Below are 18,238 nucleotides of genomic sequence, written 5' to 3' on the forward strand. Positions count from 1 at the left end.
TAGCATATCAAAGTTGAATAATTCCATTACTTTTTCTTGACTCGTATGAATTTTGTCTGATTGAATGAATGTCTTTTCTTCTCATGGTCCCTGCCACCATCTTTCTGTTTGTCTACCTTGAAGCAGTTGGACCTGCCTTTTGGAATTTAGTTGAGGTTATTAGTAATTCTTCCACTGAAAGCCCTTTGCTTCTTTATGTACACCTCAGAGCTTAGAGGGCACACAGTATCTACTCTCAGCTCAACCCCCTAATAGTTCCAAACATCAAGTTCTTCAAAACATCTGTCCTCTTCATTTGCATGTCTCTTCTATATTACTAAAAACTCTACACCTTGAGAACATTAATGAAAAAGATGCGGTCTTGTGAATTGTGAATACTATCTTTTTGCATTTTCTATTTTTTACCCAGGATAAGAGAAGGAAAGACACTAACAGCAGAACATGGAATCACTTCTGGTCTATGGGAAAGCAACAGGAAGTGCAGGGTATACTCACGTGGGGTTATTGCACTGGCGTGTTCTAAACCGTACACCAGTTCCACACGTCCTGGAGCAGGAGCCAAACTTGGTCCATGACCCCCAGTTGCCATCTTGCTTTTGTTGATTGGCATTCTTCCACATGCAGTGCCCTTTATAGCACCACTTGGGGAAACAAAAACTATAATTATGAAGGCCACCGAAAGTGCTATGCAAGAGACACTCATGTGAAGGTCTTCAACTCTCTGTTCTCCCTCCAGTTAAATCTGATTTAAAGTACCCACGGGCATTTGCTGCACAAAGGTATCCTACCAGAAGGATAACTTAAATTCACAGTTTTTAGAATAAGATTAAAGCTATACATTTGGGGCTGGAGAGAGGGCTCATTGGTTAAGAGTGTTCACTGCTCTCTCACAGATGATCTGAGGTCTGTTCCCAGAGTCCACATCGGGTGGCTCACAACCACCTGTAATTCCAAGTCCAGGGGATCAGATGCCCTTACTGTCCTCTGTCTGTACTGTACAGACACTGGGCATTCACTCACATATACATACATACATGCCGTATACAGACTCAGATACACATACATTAATAAATCTTCTTTTAAAAAAGGAAAATAACATTTACTCAGGTAAGTTTTGAGAGGACACATGACTGTCCAGCCTGGCCAGCAGACCTCCTCCTCTCTCTGCTTCACTTCTCCCTGCTTAGCTGACGCTCAGTTTCTGGATGCTAACATGACCCCTTTCAAAACAATGGCCTGCAACTGTGTCTCCACTTAAAAAAGAATTAACTAAAGTTAGTAAAAACTATATTCAGCTTTCAAAGTACATTTAACTTTATAAAATATTAATTTATAGATCAAAGAAATAAGTTAAATAATGATGTTTACCTTTTAGGTAACCAAAATTGAGGTATGTAAAAATTCATGAATTGTTTAGGGAGCAACATGTATCCAAGAACTAAGTGGGGTTAATACAGCCATGATGCCCCAGAGATTCCATGATAACAATCCTTAGCATTTAGCATGTAAGCATTCTAAGGGAATAGATTATTTTCTTTCTAAAACTTTCAATTGCATTTTGTATAATACTATAGATAAAAAAGTTTTTTTAAAAAACTTTCTTTATACATTTAAATATAATATAACCCAATTGTATGTAGGGAAGTCGGATGTTAAAATCTACTATACCTTAACTTTTTAATAAACCAAAATAATTCTACTCACTATTGCTCTTAATTTTAGTTGGAAATTTGTTTGCTACCTCTTCCCAAAGCAAGACTCTATATATAGTGTAGCTGTCATGGTGCCGGACAAAATGTAAGTGCTTGTCATGACAGGTTTTTACTTGTATGCATATTTCCTGTAAGATCAGTTTCTGTATGTTTGAAATCAACCTTTTAAAAAGGTAAAAGTTGCATTAATCTTTCCTGTCAGCATTTGGTCCTATCTACAATGTATTACTTCCAGCCTAGTCAAGGCTCTTCAAGTTGCGTTCTTAGCATGCCTTTGTTTTGGGCTCGCTGCCCTTAAGAGAAGCACACCTTGGCATCCAGCCAGTTTCTAAGCATTCAGTCCCATCTACAAGGGCTGAGATTTAAAACCTTCAGGCATCCTTCCCCCAGGAGTGAGGCCAAATCTTCTGTATAAATTCACATGCCTTTATTTCTGGGCAACTTTCACAAGGGATGCCATGCCAGCAAGTAAATCAGATACCACTAGCAGGGGCCAGAGATCTGCTGTCCCTACTGTCTGTCCTTTTGGCCACACTTATCCAAATGGTCTGGTCCTCCCAGTATTAAAAGTCCCTAATGTCTGGGCCGGTGAAGGTGACCTTATTTAGTAAAAGATTTTTGCAAGCATGATTAAGTTAAAGATTTCAAGTTCAGGAGATGATTCTGAGGTATCCAGGTAGGATCAAAACATCACGAAAAGACTCAGTCCATGCAAGAACACAACCCTGTCCACATTGGGCTTCTTCACCTCAGGATAACTCACTCTTGTCCTCCACGGCTATTACTGAACTGACTTCCAGTGTTTCAAACCATCACCTTTGTGGCCGTTGGTGGTAGCAGCCACAGAAGGGAAACTGTCCAGCAGTAGGCATCGTTCACTGAGCTTTGGAAGGTCCCCGTGCAGCGCATGATGAAGCGTAGTCACAAGCAGACACACTCACCTTCCCAGCAGCACACTCGGTTCCGTCGAGTGGGGGCCCCTTCTTAGTCTTACAGAAGTAGGGGTTGTCGGGATGACTGCACCACAGCTGTTTGCATGGGTCAAAGGTTCGGAACTGGAAGAGAAAGAAGCATGCCAGCAGAGACCTTTCAGAGAGTGGGTCATTTGTCAGCCATATCCTGCACACACTTTCCTCATAAGCACTGTGGTCGAGTGCTGGAGTAGCACCGACAGTGTGACAGCCTGCACTGTGCTAAGTGTACAAGCCACATCAGCACATTTGATCCTCACCTAAGCTATAAGAGGTAAATACGATCATTATCCACACTTCAGATACAAGAAAAAATAAACCAGAGATGTCACATGTGGTACTCAAGTTTATGGTTCTAGTGTCAGATCTGACCTGCTCCATCTGACCTGATCCATCTGACATCCATATCACGGTGTCTAACTCCTAGACAGTAAAACCACCCAAAGCAGAGTTTCATTTTATAGCCCAGGCCGGTCCTGACTGCACTAAGTAGCTGGACCTGGATTCAATCTCATGATCCTCCCACCTCAGCCTCTGAGTGCTGGGATTCCAGGCATGTACCACCACACACTTTCACGTTCCACAGCCATTTCCTATAGCCGCAAACATGCAGAATACTGGCTGTAGGAGATCTCAATGTCACCTCTGAAGGAAAGGAAAACCAGAGGAGGAATGGGACACAAGGCTCTGAGCTGGAGAGCCTCCGTCAGTCCAGCTAGCTTCCTGTTTACCAGGTGTCAGTAGATGGCTTCAGCAGGGTTAGAACCCCGGCAACCTTGGCTTTTTCTTTCTAAAAGTAAAAGCCTTTCAATCTTTCTGCCCCTACTTCTGCAATGTGTGTGTGCATCTGTTCTGTGCACACACACATACAGGTATATATCTGTAACAAGAACTTTTGATTTAGAAAGCTATAAACTTGAAAAAGAGCATGAAGATGTATTTGGGAGGCTTTGGATGGAGAAAAGGGGAGGAGGCAATGATGTAATTATAATATCAAAAAGTAAAAATTATAAGAATAATGAAAGCCTATGATCTCCCCTATCTCTTCTCTCATGAGGATTAATTAAGGCTGCATGCCCAAGGAATCTAGTTTAGCTAAATCATCAGAGCAAATACAAGATAACTGTAGATATTGTCACACTTGTACCAATGAGTTTGCAAAGTCCACCCCAAAGGAGCTACACAAACAGCTTTGAAGATAAGCCACCTCATTTGACAGAGGTCACATACCGCAGTGCACATTTTGTAACCAACACCAAAATCGAAACGGCATTGCTCATCCATGGAATAATTTATTCCAGGAAGTTCTGGGAGTTTGGGCCAGTCATGTTCAAAGGGGTCATCAAGGAGACAGTCGTAGGAGCTGCAAAGACAAAACATTCAGTACATTTAAGTTCTCATTGTTGAAATCAGGCCTTAAAGGGGAAAAAGTCTCTTGGCTCAAATACTCTGGGGTTCTGTCAGCTCGTGCAGCAGGTTCCCAGAAACATGGTTCTACAGTTTTTGGTTTTATCAACTTGTCTTTCATCTTTACTAGTTCCAGGAAGGTAAATCAAGCACAACTCTGGGATATAGGGAACCTGTGGCAGCTGTATTCATGTCACTAAGTGAACCTATATGAATGGTGGCAGGGCAGACCGCAACATCTGCACAGTAGGACTTCAGGGCATGAACAGGGTTAAAAGCGGACACCGTACAAGCACCCTGTCTCCATCCTCAGCTCAAGCCTGACCATCAGTCACTAGGAACCTACCCCAGTGAAACCCCATCTCAGACAGGACTATACTTAAGTTCAGGGTTTATACCATCATATGACATTATAGAAACTTTTGGGTCAACACCTCTGATGTCATGTGTGTAGCCTATGCAGCAGGGCATGACATGCAGCGAGGCACATACTGGATGTATCTCTTCAACTCCTGGCCACTGCATCTGGACCAGTGGTAGCGATGGAAAGCAGCTTGCACCAGGGGCGCCATGACGCTGCCCATGGCCGTCTCGTCGCCACACCTGTTGCCTTGCCCGTCATGCTCCATTCCCAACCTAGAACACAAAGGAGACCGCATGGGTAATCACTGCAGGACCGTGGCTCGGACTTCCTTCCTTTCTGCACAAGACATGCTGGGAAAGACATGCTTTCTAAAGTCCACATGGCTTCCCTGGAGACACCACGGATATGGAAAGTGAGAGCAGACTAATGAAATGCCTTTCTCATTCTATAGCCATAAAAGGGATGGGATTGTTGACCGGCCAGACACTCATTGGGTTTCTGCACAGGACCCTCCAGGGTTTCAGCTCCTCACTCTTGGCAAAGGATGAGAACTCACACTGGCAGGCATCATTGCTTAAAGTGTGAACAACAGAGGAAAAGTAAAGAAAAAACTGTCTTATATAGCTGTCAGCAGTAACTTACACATGGCCAGTTTCATGGGCTACTACAAAAGCAGATGAAAACCCATCTTCATGATTCAGAGTGCAACTTCTCACTGGGTGGCACATGCCTGTGACTGGAGCGTATCCTGCAGACAATGATAATCACTTTTATTTCCATTTTACATATAAAACTCATTGTAATTAGTACTGGGTCTTTGCTTAGGGGGGAAAAGACAGTGTTCCTGCCAACAGTGGCAGCATTATTTCTCTGTTATCAGTAAGCCACCTCCTCTTGGGAAAGAGGGAAGGGACCACCTGGGGCTCCCATTCTGTTCTTTCCATCTCGGCCTTGTCTTTCTGAGTCAATGGCCCTTTGCATCTTGGTTCTCATGGATGGAGCCAGAAATCCCCCAAGTGTGGAACAGAAAAGGATCAGTCCTTCTCCACAGCCTATAGCAGGGTTTATTAGATAAATGTAAGCTGACTTTGGAAGAAAGATTGCTTGCTGGCAGGAGCCGTTCTCATTCCGAAGTTAGCGGAAATCACACTGAATGTTACAGCATCTCTTCCATACCCCAAACGTGCAATCATTATTTTAAAGGCAAGTATCATTTATTATGGTGTCTAAGTGCCATTTAACATTGTGGATTCTACAAAATGCCACTGGCAGAAACAGAGAGAAAAATGTACGCTTGGCTGGTGGATGGCGGAAAGTGGTGGGGGAATATGAACATCTATACAACTTGCCTGACTTAGGATTTCTTTTTGAAAACCCAGGCTCTTATTTTTTTTTCTTCTACATAGCAACAGTAATACCTTGCATTCCAGCAGGCCCAAAGTCTTGCCTGGTTAAGAAAATGGCATGATCGTGGTGTTCAGCATGGTTGGGATCAGGTTTTTGTTGTTGGCAAGCCCAGCGGCACACATTCTCCAGGCTCCTGGATGGGTTCCCCCTTTCTATGAGGCTGATAGACTAAAAGGAAAGAATACAGTAAACACACTTTTTGTGACTTGGATTTGGGGATAATATTTCAACAAGGATTCAGAAATATTATTTGGGGATACATTTTTGATTTGGGAATTTTAAAGCCTACGAGGACCCTGTGGGGAGGTTTTATGCTACCTGTGTGAGAGTCCACATATATGCATAGCAACATTTGAGTCAGGGTTTACCACTCTGAAGTCACTCAGCATTAATCATTTGGGGGAGAATTTTAGACATCTAAAATATTTATTGATTCTGTTCAAATTTTAGATTTCACACATTAAAGCAAAAATACTGGGAAATATTCTTGCATGGAAATTCTTTCCAGAGATAGGAAAGTCAAAGTTCTTAGTTAAGAATTTTGTGTATTCTCTTGGTCCAGAAATAAACATCAGTATGTGGGAGGAAAATAAGTTATTTCGAGATTTGGCAAAACTGGTTAAACTTTAGTGTACGGGGTACAGTCAAATTAAATCAGCTTCACCATGGGGAAAATGGGCTTTAGCCTCATGAAATGACAGGGTTTGGCCTCTTGTATGATAGCTGCTGTGGGTATACATATGTTAAGTTCACACTGTGATCTGGGGTTAAAAAGTTGAGGGGTAAAAGAGCCTATCCTTTAAGAACACAAGATTTCTCCTTTCCAGAGTATTTTTAAGAGAAAGAGAAATTGAATTTGGAATCCCAAATGACTTCCCTAATTGGCTAAAGGGTCCAGCATTTTGTTAAATTTCATCAAATATTATTATCAGTGTTTACATTCTTAATAAACTTAGTTTGGTCTGTTATATGCTACTCATACAGTACGCCAAACAAATGATTTAATAACCAGCTGAAGGCTGTTAAGACTTCCAGCTGGGCTTAGCTTGCTGCTCTGCAGCAACACAAAGTATGGTAAGTTTTAAGAGAAGGTAACTATCAGGGGCAATGTAGCTTTAAATGAGGATATGAGGATGATAGACACATGAAAAATGCAAATACACGGACGCTTATGGCTCCCAGATGCAAAAGTTCACTAGCATTTCCTGACTGGGGGATTAACTACGGGAGGCAGTCACTGTTTTAAACATAAAAATGGCCAAGTTCTTCAGGCTCCTCAAAGAAATTTAATTCCAAGGACGCAGACACATCTAGTATCAATGTACGTAGGGTTTTAACCACATGGCAAGAATGGCTACTGTAGAGATTTCAATCCAACTCTCTGTTCGCAAAAGGATTAAAGCTTCTTTAACTGAAAAAAAAATATTCAGAGTGCTCCATTTTTAAATATATCCATTTGAAACATTGTTTGAAATAAATCACTGGTGTATTCCAAGTGCTGAGTGTAACTGTCATATCAATGGACGCTACGCATAGACACAGGGAGTGGATAGGCAGTCATGAGCCGGAGGGAAATCAGCTAAGGAGATTTTCTTCTCTCTTAATAGCATCCACTCATGTTTTTTTTTACTTATTCAGTTACACCTAAAATTGTGATAACTGGGAGTCAGGTCTAGCTCAGTTGGTAGAGTGCTGGTCTAGTGTGCAAGCGATTCATGGTTCAATCCCAGCACGATATACACTGAACACATTAGTGCATGCCTCTAGTCCCAACACTTAGGGTGTCGAGTTGAGAGGCTCAGGAGTTCAAGGCTATCCTTGACTTCATAGGGAGTTTGAAGCCAACCTGGACTATATAAGACCTGTCTCTAACAAAAAGTTTCTCTGATATAGAAATCTGTTCCCATTCTAGAAAATTCTTCTCCCTAGCTTGGTATAATCGTGAGCTTATATGAGATTAAGGGTAGTTTTTCAACTCAAATTTTCTCCTGGATAACCCAGTCTCTAATGCTCAGAGCCCACATATTTTAAGATATCTTACCTTTGCATAACCAAGCATAATCATCCGCACGAGGACCACATTTATATGCACTCCGAGGGACTCATCGTGGTAGATTTCATTTACCTGGAGACAAAGCAGACAGTTGCTACAATAAAGGCAAGGCAGAGGATTTCAAGAGACATGTAACATTCAAAAAGATCAGCCATGCTGATCTGATCGCTACACTAGTCAGATTGGTCAACTCACATTGCTTTTAAACTTAGTTTAAGCCGATCTCCAAGATGAAGTCATTTATCTTTTGTTTTGGAGCAGTTCTTAGATTCATGAATTACTGGTTTTTGTAAACTACAGATAAAAATGAACATAGACATGTGAAGAAGTTTATTAAATAAATTGTGGGATGTGTGTGCACGCACACGCTCATACTCACTCTCAAATGTGTCTATACACAACACTTACCTGCAAATACAAGAATATGACTCTAATGATTTTCTGCCCTCCCTTGGGTGGCCACACTACATGGGAAGAAGACAGGAAGTGGCAGGCATGTCCAAGTGACTGGGAAATGTACTATCTTGGTTTAGGAATTTCTGTGTAGAAGCTGTGGTGGTCTCTCTGTGGATCAGCAAGTAGGCGGCTTTCCCACTGCCTCCCAGGATAGAACAGCTGGGGCAGGGATTGCTTAGAATTATTGTAGGATAGCTGTCCTTCAGAATATACATTATTAAGGAGACAGCACAAGTGCACATCAGAGACATCAGTCCTGGATTCGTCTCCTTATTTCATTTTTAAGTTAGCCTAGAATTTTTCCAAGTGTAAAACACAACTGCCTTATGTAGAGGAGGAGGATGAAGCCTAAAACCTGAAGCAACAAGCTAAACCACTGTGAGTCACTGGCAGACAGGAATCCAGAGTGCACTGTAATTATATCTTCTGATTAAGCTACTGCAAAGTCAGTGTAAAGCAAGTCTGTCCAACTTGGCACATACAAGCAGGAATGCCAGAGGCAGGGTTACTCGGCTGGATTCCAGTTACTAGCTCTTCCCCAGAACAAGGGCCTAGGCTTCTAGCAGAAACCCAGAGGGATGAAAGCTAACCACAGTTCCACTTGAGGTCCAGGAGGTTTGGACAGCAGGCAGAGAAAAGTACAATGCTGTAGAAGAGATGTCTGAAAATACAGAAAATTCAGTCATCCTAGGACAAAACTCAGCCACCAGGAACTCTGACTTGCTACACTAACCAAGAAACAGGCCAAGAAATCTCTATTTAGAAGTCTGAGGGTTCTAGCGTGACTGCAACTTCAACACTATAGACCTTAAATGAAGACTGACAGATGGCATGCCACGTAGCCAAAGCGTACATGGCATTTCCAAAGCTACTAAAGACAAATATGAAAGGTCAGTCTAAGCCAGAACATGCTAAATAAGGCAAAGCACAGCTGAATGAGAACGCTTCATGATCACTTTACATGGAAGAATGTGTGTATCTATTCATGTATTTGTAAACATGTATCTACATATAAGTAACACATATATGCATATGCATAGATAAGAAAGATCCAGCTGGACAGTTGTAGAATATAAGCTAAGATGCAGACAGAAACAGTGATGAATCCTTGCATTTCACAGATTATAGGTAGGTGATTCAAAGCCAGGTTGACTCACTCTAGGCTAAAGGACACCCGAAGTATGAACTCACTGTGGACTGACATACAAGAGCGGTGGTCAACAAACAACGGTATTGGTATTAATGGAATAACAGAGAGTAAAGAGCCCAGAAAAATGTGTCATCTAAAGAATGACTGGGGGGATGTAGTGGTTAAAGATGCTAAGTATTGTCTCAGGTCATCATTGCTCAATCCCTGAGGCCTAGCAATTCTTCATTTCTCTGAGCTCCAATCAAGTGAGCAATATAAAAAGAATACTATCTCATAGTCTTGTGAAAAGAACCCATTCTGCTAAACTGCTCAGACTTCAGACCAAAGATGAGAGAAGGGACTTTAAAGGGCATCTTATTAACAGAAGTGGGAAGAAAATTTCACAGAGGCTTAGAAGCTGTGGTAGGAAAGAAATGCTAAATTTGTGCACCACGTCTACAGAAAATAAAACTGAAACCACCTATGTCTATCAAAATGGGTCATTTCTGATCTAACAAAGTTAAGTTAAATGCTAGACAGAACCTCTGATATCTCTGGCCTATTCTGTCACCGGCTGATTCTTCTGTTACACCACATTACACATTGCCTCCTCATGTAGATTAATTATCCAGTAAAAACATTTCTAATGTTACAGTTCCAATAAAATACAAGTCTATAACCGGGTCTGTCACTGATACTCACATCCAGAGACTCACAGACACTCCAAAAGATTTCTTGTAAGGCGGCTGTTCCCCCTTAGAGGCATGGCTTCTTGCACAAAGGGAGAACATGCTTAGGTGGATGGAGATGAGGTGTAAATGTCTTTGGTCTTCTTTGCAAAAGGGCAAAAGTAATGCTAACAATGAAGCAAAAGTGATGAAGTACAGAAGAAAAAGCGGGTTAATTTCTGGGAAAGAGGCAATGGTGGGGGTGGAGACATAGTTATGACTGCTATAGAGAAGAGCCACAGTGGAAATCTTCAGAGCGATGGTTCTCAACATGGGGGTCGCAACCCCTTTGGGATCGCATGGCTTTCACAGGCATCACCCAAAACCACTGGAAAACGCGGGTATTTACATTACAATCCCTGACAGTAGTAAGATTACAGTTATGAAGTAGCAACAAAAATAACTTTATGGATGGTGGGCAGCACCATATGAGGAACTGTATTAAATATGAGGAACTGCATTAAAGGGCCACAGCAGTAAAAAGGTTGAGAACCACTGCCTTAGAGTCACAAAGTTAAGAAAAGGTCTTAACAATGGCAAGCAGCTTGTGACATGTGAGGCAGAACATCCAAAGTACGTATGACCGCCCTATATTAGTACATTCATTTGTGGTCAAAGAATTTACAAATCGACATAGTGCCAATAAAGTATCATAGTAAGAATTCCTAATGCCAACATTGACAGTATCAAGTTGAGTAAAAGGGCACTGTCCTTAACAGTCAAATTAACATTCACCAGAAAAGGGGCTCACGATTTAACAAAAGATAAATTGGGTAGCAGGCTACTTTACTGAAAAACCATCCATTATGGGATAGGATCATTTAAAGTCCCTACTATATTATCACAGATTAAAAATAATCAAAACAGCAGCGATATTTTCACAATAGCAAAAACTAATCTTTTGATGAGAAAAACCAACAGCCGCAGCCTATGCTGTGCAAAGCCCTGGATCCCATCCAGCATGCTTCTCCAGGATCAAGAAAGTTGACTCCTTTCTAGAATTCAGTTTTAAGACACGCTTAGTAATATAGCAGCTTTTTCAGCTTCCCCTGCCCACCAATGCCATGGGGATAGTGTTTTCACACTGAGACACGGGGATGAGAACCACTGGAGAAAGAGTGAGCACAGCTGTGTGGGGTCACGTGTTCAAAGCCTTGGACTCTGGTTTTGGCTTTTCCTAACAAGCTAAGGAACCTTAGAATGCTTAAGTTACCCACTCTGGGCCTCAAGTTCCTTGTTGTCAAATTGTAATCATAGTTGCCTGCCAGCCTCATACACAGGTTGTTCAAATAAAGCAAAATGACATATAACTATCCTCTGCAAAATGCCAAATCCTTTTCCCATCCACCCAAGCGTATAGGGTGAAGTTTTGTGAAAATACATGGTCACAATTCACCTTTTCTCAAGAAAATCAAAAAGTCCAATCATACTTCTAAGGGAATTTCAAGATGCTTCAATTTGAATTTGTGACATCTCAACCAAGTGAAAATTTCAACTTAAAATCACGGAGAATGTTACTGGAAAAGAATCATGACAGTGTAGTTTTTCTCAGAGCTGCCAGCAGGTGGCACTGTGCACTCTTGGGATCGGAGAAGGACAAGCTAGCTGCTGCCCTACACCCTGGAGCACCTACAGACCAGCAGAGCTGTCCTCAGCCTTCTCATGTTTACCCACAAATAAAACAGCTCCCACGAAGTAAAACAGAAATTTCAAAATAGCATGGGGAAAATCTTGCTTTTGAATGACTATTTATTTGTCTCTTAAAAGCAAAGCAAAATATTGGAAAACTCTTATTTTGAGTTTGTATGTCAACTGATCATAATATAAACAGGCCTAAACACATCTCAACCAATCCACCCCCACCAGGGACTGCCTCTTTTGACCATGCAATAAAAGCAATATAGAAAGAACTGAGAGTTCACCATACTGAATTCCCAACTTCGGCCTATCAGAGAAGATGAAAATAATAACTGTTATAAAGAAAATAGTTCCATGGCTTCTAGTGGCAAAGAAAGCTCATTTCACAAAGGAAAAACATCACTGCCAAACTCCACACACAACACTAACATCATACATACTCTTTAGAAGCCAGAAATTGTTTTATATACTTTAACCTGCACTAGTTCAAACAATCCTTGAAACATTCACAGAGATATTATCTTCACTCTGTTGCTAAGTAATTTGCCCGGTGCCACACAGTTCTGGAGTTAGCCAAGGATGCAAATCTGGGCAGTTTGATCCTCTAGTCAATAAATTTAAACATTTTTCCACAGTTCTAAACCCACAAATCAAGACACTGCTGAACAGATTTCATTTTAGAATAACAGTAATTCACACCTCTGAGTTTACAAATATGCTATGGAATTATACCAGGAGCGGTAACTCAACATTCATTCGCTTTGGTTACTTTCTTTCAGGTGAACTTTTCAGGAGGGGCTGCATTCTAGATTTATTACAAGTAACATTTTTTTTCACCAATACAATGATATACTAAAAGTATTGGGGGAAATAAAGAGCAGATAGAAGAAATTAGCAGAAAACGTGACTAAGAAAAAAGGGCATGGTATGCAGTAAGTGTACTGGACATCAGAAAAGTATTAAGCATGGACATTGCTGTAAGTCATTCAATTTGGCACATGTAATGCTGATCAAAATGTCATCAATAGTGCCAACCTACTGGACTCTGGTCAGGGAGGTTCAATGAGAACTTGAGGGTTGAGCCCAGAGTTCTCATTAAATGACCTGAAAAGAGGGGTAAACAGAATATTAATTCGATTTTCAGATGGCCTTGACTTTGATCCGGTTGCCAGTGATATAAAGAGGGTGAAAAGGCAAAGATCCAATCAAGTATCTCTTTCCTTGAAAAGAAAATTCCTTCCAGGTTTGTTCCCGGTCAGGACAATTTCTCCAGGGCATTCATTCCCCTGGCAGGACAGCCTGACCCCTCTGTCTGACGAGCTGATGAACAGCTTTGCCTGCTTCAACAAAGAGACGCTCACTTGCTTTCAGGTGGGTTGGGTCTTCAGGGACAGTGTGGTGGAGTGGTGAAGGACATAGGTGCTGTCAGCTACCTCTCTAGCTATGTGACCCCGGGCCCCGGGCATATCATTTCACTGTCTGTGCCTCAGTTTCCTCATCTGTAACAGTGAATTACCACAGTGCTGTGCTCACAGAGTTATTGAAAGGAATACACGAGTTCATATGTGAACAGTGATTAAAATGGTGTTTGGCTTTCATAAGTGTAAAAATGTTAGGCGTAATTATTACCATTCTCTCAGGGAAGCAGAGAAACAGTAGATCTATGTGACTTTTTAAAGAGACCTTTGGGTGGTAAGACATTTAAGGGTAATTCTGGCTACAATCTGAATTGATATATAAAAAAATTATCACTCTCCACAATTGTCTCCCTTGAAGTGAATGTTACAAACACATATATATACATACACACACACACACACATACACCACACACACACATACATACCACACACACATACACACCACACACACACATACACACACATACATACACACACATACACACACATACACACACATGCACACACACATCACACACACACCACACACACATACATATACACATACACACACATACACACGTGCAACACGCACATGCACACCTCCTTTCCTTCTGCATTCCATCTCTGGAATGTTCTTGGTATTCAGGGGTCCTACAATCAAGTCAGTTTTCTCTCTGCTCCAACCTAACCTTACTTAGAACTGCAATGCGAGGTAAGACTACAATCATCTACACTCTTAGTAAACTTATGAGTGCCCAGATAGCCTAGGGGTGGGAAACTGAATGAGTTTGAATCTGCTCTGATCAGGCATGTATTCTACTAGGAGCTACACAGGCTAAAAACACAGAGACTATTGCATGTGAGGAGAAATAAATGGAGTTGGGGATGAGGTTCAGAGGTAGGGCGCTTGCATACATGAAACTCTGGGTTTGAGTCCCAGGATTGAAGAAGGGGGGGGAGGGGAAAAGTTCATAGGCGACAACAACAGGACTGAGACCAAAACCATTGGAGCAAGGAGGAAAAGGAGAGGAAGAGCCTCTCAGTTGTCTGACTGTGGCAGAATGTGCTTCCAAAGCCCACACCGAAGAAATCACTCATCATCTTTTGGACCCTTTACAGTGTAATGCATATGCCTTAGGATGGTGCATGCATTTTTCTGAAGTTAGACTCTGCTCCTTACCCAGTATCTCATGCCCTGTCCCCCTACGGTACTTCTTAACTTGTCACACAGACAAGCCTACAGTGCTTCCCAACTCACCATGAGATGGCACTTTGTAATACCGTGTTACAAGGTGGCTCCCTTGCCTTCTAATACCCACACAGCCTTCCACAGCATAGAAACGCCAATTTAGTCTTTGAAGTCCAGTTCAAAGAACATGTCCTTTATGAACCCTTTATTGATCACTGGTGCTATTGGCCAAATCTCATCTCCCTCCTTTTCAGTTCATATTTAAATAATGGCTGCGGGTGGATCTTCTAAATGAAAAATGTCACTTCTACATCATCATTTTATTTTACCTACTGCAGTTAGTAAGACATGAGAGGGAGCTCAGCTGTGTTAGCTTCCTGGGATTTGACATGATTGAGTCTCATAAAAGACCACAAAGACTGCTAAGTAAATGTCTAGAGTGCTGTTGTGAATTTCAGCAGAAGAAACGGATATTAGATATTGACCCCAAATGAACTGTCACATGACCCATTAAGGCCTCCTGAGCACATATACCCCCAGATAAATCTGCCTTGCATTGATGTGCAATACTTTCATAAACATTAGTTAAGAGCCAGAAGTTATCATTAAGTAACCAGCAATCATGCTCATGTGCTAACACTTAGTCATCATTATGCTTTGGAAGAACCAGAGTGTTGGGGGCTGGTGTAATTTCTTTAAAGACGATGAGTAGGGACACTGCTTGCATTATGTTTTAGCTAAGCGCTCATGAACAGCCAACTTCTACAGAAGAATGAATGCTTTCTTAGTTAGGATTTCTTGAAGTACAAGGTTGTTTTAGGGGTATTTTGTCTTTCGTTTTTGTACTGGGGACATCGTGTGTGTGTGTGTGTGTGTGTGTGTGTGCATGCTTGTGTGTGTGCACACGTGTTTATGTGTGTGGGTGTGTGTTATTTCCAATGATGAAGTAAAAAGGCATGGGAGAGGATTGTAACCATTACCATCTCTATTACAGATTGTATTGCAGGAGCCAGTGTATCAACCTTCCCATCTCTACAGCAAGAAAGGTTGCATTCATGGGCCTGTCAAGGTCATTCCAATCCTAAAAGTCAAGGGTTTTTAGTTTTCCTTTTGAATTCTAAGCATCTTGGGGACATGAGCTATTGCCTCCATGTTCAATAAATGCCAAAAGCTTACCTTTACTTTTATACAGATAACAGTAGCTTGGTAGTCTGTGTAGAAGTTTCTGTATACATAGTGTGGTGGTTTGAATCAGACTATCTGCCCATAGGCTCAAGTTTGGGGAGCTAGTGTGGACTTGCAGGAGGAAGCACATCAGTGGGTGTGGCTTTGAGAACTCCTAGCTTGCCCCACCTCCAGTCCGCTCTTTCTGCTTTGTGTTTATGCTGACACTGTGGTCACTCAGCTTCCTGCTCCAGCTGCTTGTTGCATTTCTCCCTGCCATTAGAGACTCTCCCTCTAGAACCATCAGCCAAAATAAACTCTTTCACAGGTTTCTTTGGACCATAGTGTTGTATCACAGCTGTGAAAAGTAACTCAAATCTTCATCCCAGCTGTTAACATTAACTATTTTGGATTATTACCCTAGAAAGCAAGGAGGATGGGTTCCTTTTTCTTTTTATCAGTCCCTGAAGCTCATACACATTTATTTGCATGGCTTTCCTTTTATTCTCTTGTAAGCGGATATTGAGCAGGAAGGCATAGGAGAGGCAAAGGAAGTGGACCAGGAGAATGCGATACCTAAAAACACTGTCAACAAACATGTAAGACTCAACATGCAAAGAAAGGTAGGGTTGACTCAGAAGCGAGACAACTAATCATAAACACAGGTATGAGTATAGAGGCTGAGAGAAATTCTAGCTCCCAACTGGATGGGAATCCATACTCTTTATATCTGTTTAACTGATTCCCCCTTGATAATTTGATAAAATTTCACAGGGTCCAATAAAGTAAAATGATATGATTCTACAATACCAGTGGTACCCCCTGCAAACCCAGCTTCCCCCTTGAAGGAATCTGCTTTTATTTCACCATCTTGCTTGCTTTCCTTGCTTCCTCTTCTTAACCTGCTAAATACACTCTCCCACTAGACAGGACACCATGGAAACTTCATGTGACTTCATGGAGAACTAAAAATTTGGTAAGTAAAGAACAAACTCTAGAATGCTACGTTCTGGACCAAACTTTTAATTTAACGACTTCCATATAAAATTCATACCTCAGCATATTATTCTAAATAAAAGCTCCCCTTTCTGCATTCACTTAAGATCATTGTTAGTTGATTGTACAATCAATCTTCCTAATCAAAGTGCATTACTGGGTGTGTCTTTGCTCTCTTTCCTCTCTTCCTGCATTTTTCTCCCTTCATTAAGACTAGCAGAGCGCAGCAACTACTGTCCCTGTGGAAAGTCTTACAACGAGAAGCTTTCTATGGGCAACATCTAACCGCAGCTACGTCTCCGCTCTGTGCTACGTGAATGCTATGACAGAAATCCATCTCAGACATGCCGCTCTTGACTTCTTCAAACTATTTTAAAAACAAGTCACAATTTCCCTCAATTTGGAATCCCAGACTCTGGTGCATCAGCCTTTTGGAGATTAGTGAGGATTTCCACGTTGGAACAATAGGCATATTTCTATTAAATGTCACTGAATCTCATGCCAATTTTGGGATTCTTTGAAAAAAAAAACACACTTTAATCATTGTAGGTCATTTGTTTATGATTCCAAATTTAAATGCACTCACAAAATATTTCCAGCTGAACTGATAATGACTGCTGTGTGTAGTTTACATAATAGAATTAGTTCATCTACAGCCACTATATTTTTAAATCAGCCCTAACAATATAGGAACAAGGGATATATTTGTTCTAAATTCTCAAGGTTTTCACTTTCTTCCTATTCTCATGTTTCCACTTCTGTTCATCCCTTCTTCTCTAACCTCTCCTCATGCATCATGGAATTCAGCAGTCTTGCTTATCTGTCTAAATCCTCCACCACGGAGTCATCAGAATTCTGATGGTAAGATCTGATCTGTGCTCTGTGGTCCATTGTGGAATCTGTGATTCAAGGGCCACAAAATCCAATGCAACCTACTGAAAATGGCCTTGTTTTCCTCTCCCCTTACTCCTCTTCCAGAAAGTTCTGCAGGTCAGCAGCTGAGGGAAGAGGTGTGATGTCAGATAACAACATCACATTGTGCCACTGTACGACCTTGAGCGTGGGTGCAGGGCACACCTTCAGAACCTCACAGGGATGTGGGATATGTATAATTTTATAAACCAGCATCTCAAGGAATAAACAAACTAATCAGGCTTAAATGTTAATGTACATAAAATAATTATTAATGAAATTTAGAATTTTTTGTCACTATTTATCTTCATAGTCGAATGAAATACACTAGAGATGAAAAAAAAAAAGTGAATGGTACAGGTGCCCAAAGAAATAAAAGCCAAGCATCAGAAAGCAGAAAGAGGGCAGGGAGTCAGGCAACAAGTTCAGCATACCATGTCTTATAGAACGGCATGGGGAAAAACATGAAAGGAAACCACTGCCTCAGTTATCTCTCCGAAGGAGGTGGCTTGGTTGTATTATCATTGGTTATTCCTCAGCAATTTCCCTGTGCCAGATCCAAAGGACATCAACTTGAAAATGATGCCATTTTCTGAATGTGACTAAGGTTCGTAAAAGAAAAATAAAGATTCCATCAAGGACCCACTAAAATTGCTGAGCCAGAAGCTATGTGCTTTGTAAATATGTTACCTTCTGTCTAGAATTTTAAA

General features: G+C 41.3%; 1 protein-coding gene across 2 annotated transcripts in view; it reads right to left on the minus strand.

Moving 5' to 3' along the window:
* Positions 1-18,238, minus strand: part of Adamts3 (ADAM metallopeptidase with thrombospondin type 1 motif 3) — a 204,922-nt gene that overhangs the window by 29,932 nt on the left and 156,752 nt on the right. For both annotated transcript variants that reach the window (XM_005359465.3, XM_005359466.3), the window contains exons 6-12: positions 7,903-7,986; positions 5,873-6,029; positions 5,097-5,202; positions 4,583-4,726; positions 3,914-4,046; positions 2,654-2,767; positions 496-641 (exon numbers count right to left, since the gene is read on the minus strand). In XM_005359465.3, coding sequence (XP_005359522.1) covers positions 496-641; positions 2,654-2,767; positions 3,914-4,046; positions 4,583-4,726; positions 5,097-5,202; positions 5,873-6,029; positions 7,903-7,986 — 884 coding nt within the window. The remainder of the gene's footprint in view (positions 1-495; positions 642-2,653; positions 2,768-3,913; positions 4,047-4,582; positions 4,727-5,096; positions 5,203-5,872; positions 6,030-7,902; positions 7,987-18,238) is intronic.

This window comes from Microtus ochrogaster, linkage group LG1 (assembly GCF_000317375.1).
Source record: "Microtus ochrogaster isolate Prairie Vole_2 linkage group LG1, MicOch1.0, whole genome shotgun sequence".
Classification (NCBI taxonomy): domain Eukaryota; kingdom Metazoa; phylum Chordata; class Mammalia; order Rodentia; family Cricetidae; genus Microtus; species Microtus ochrogaster.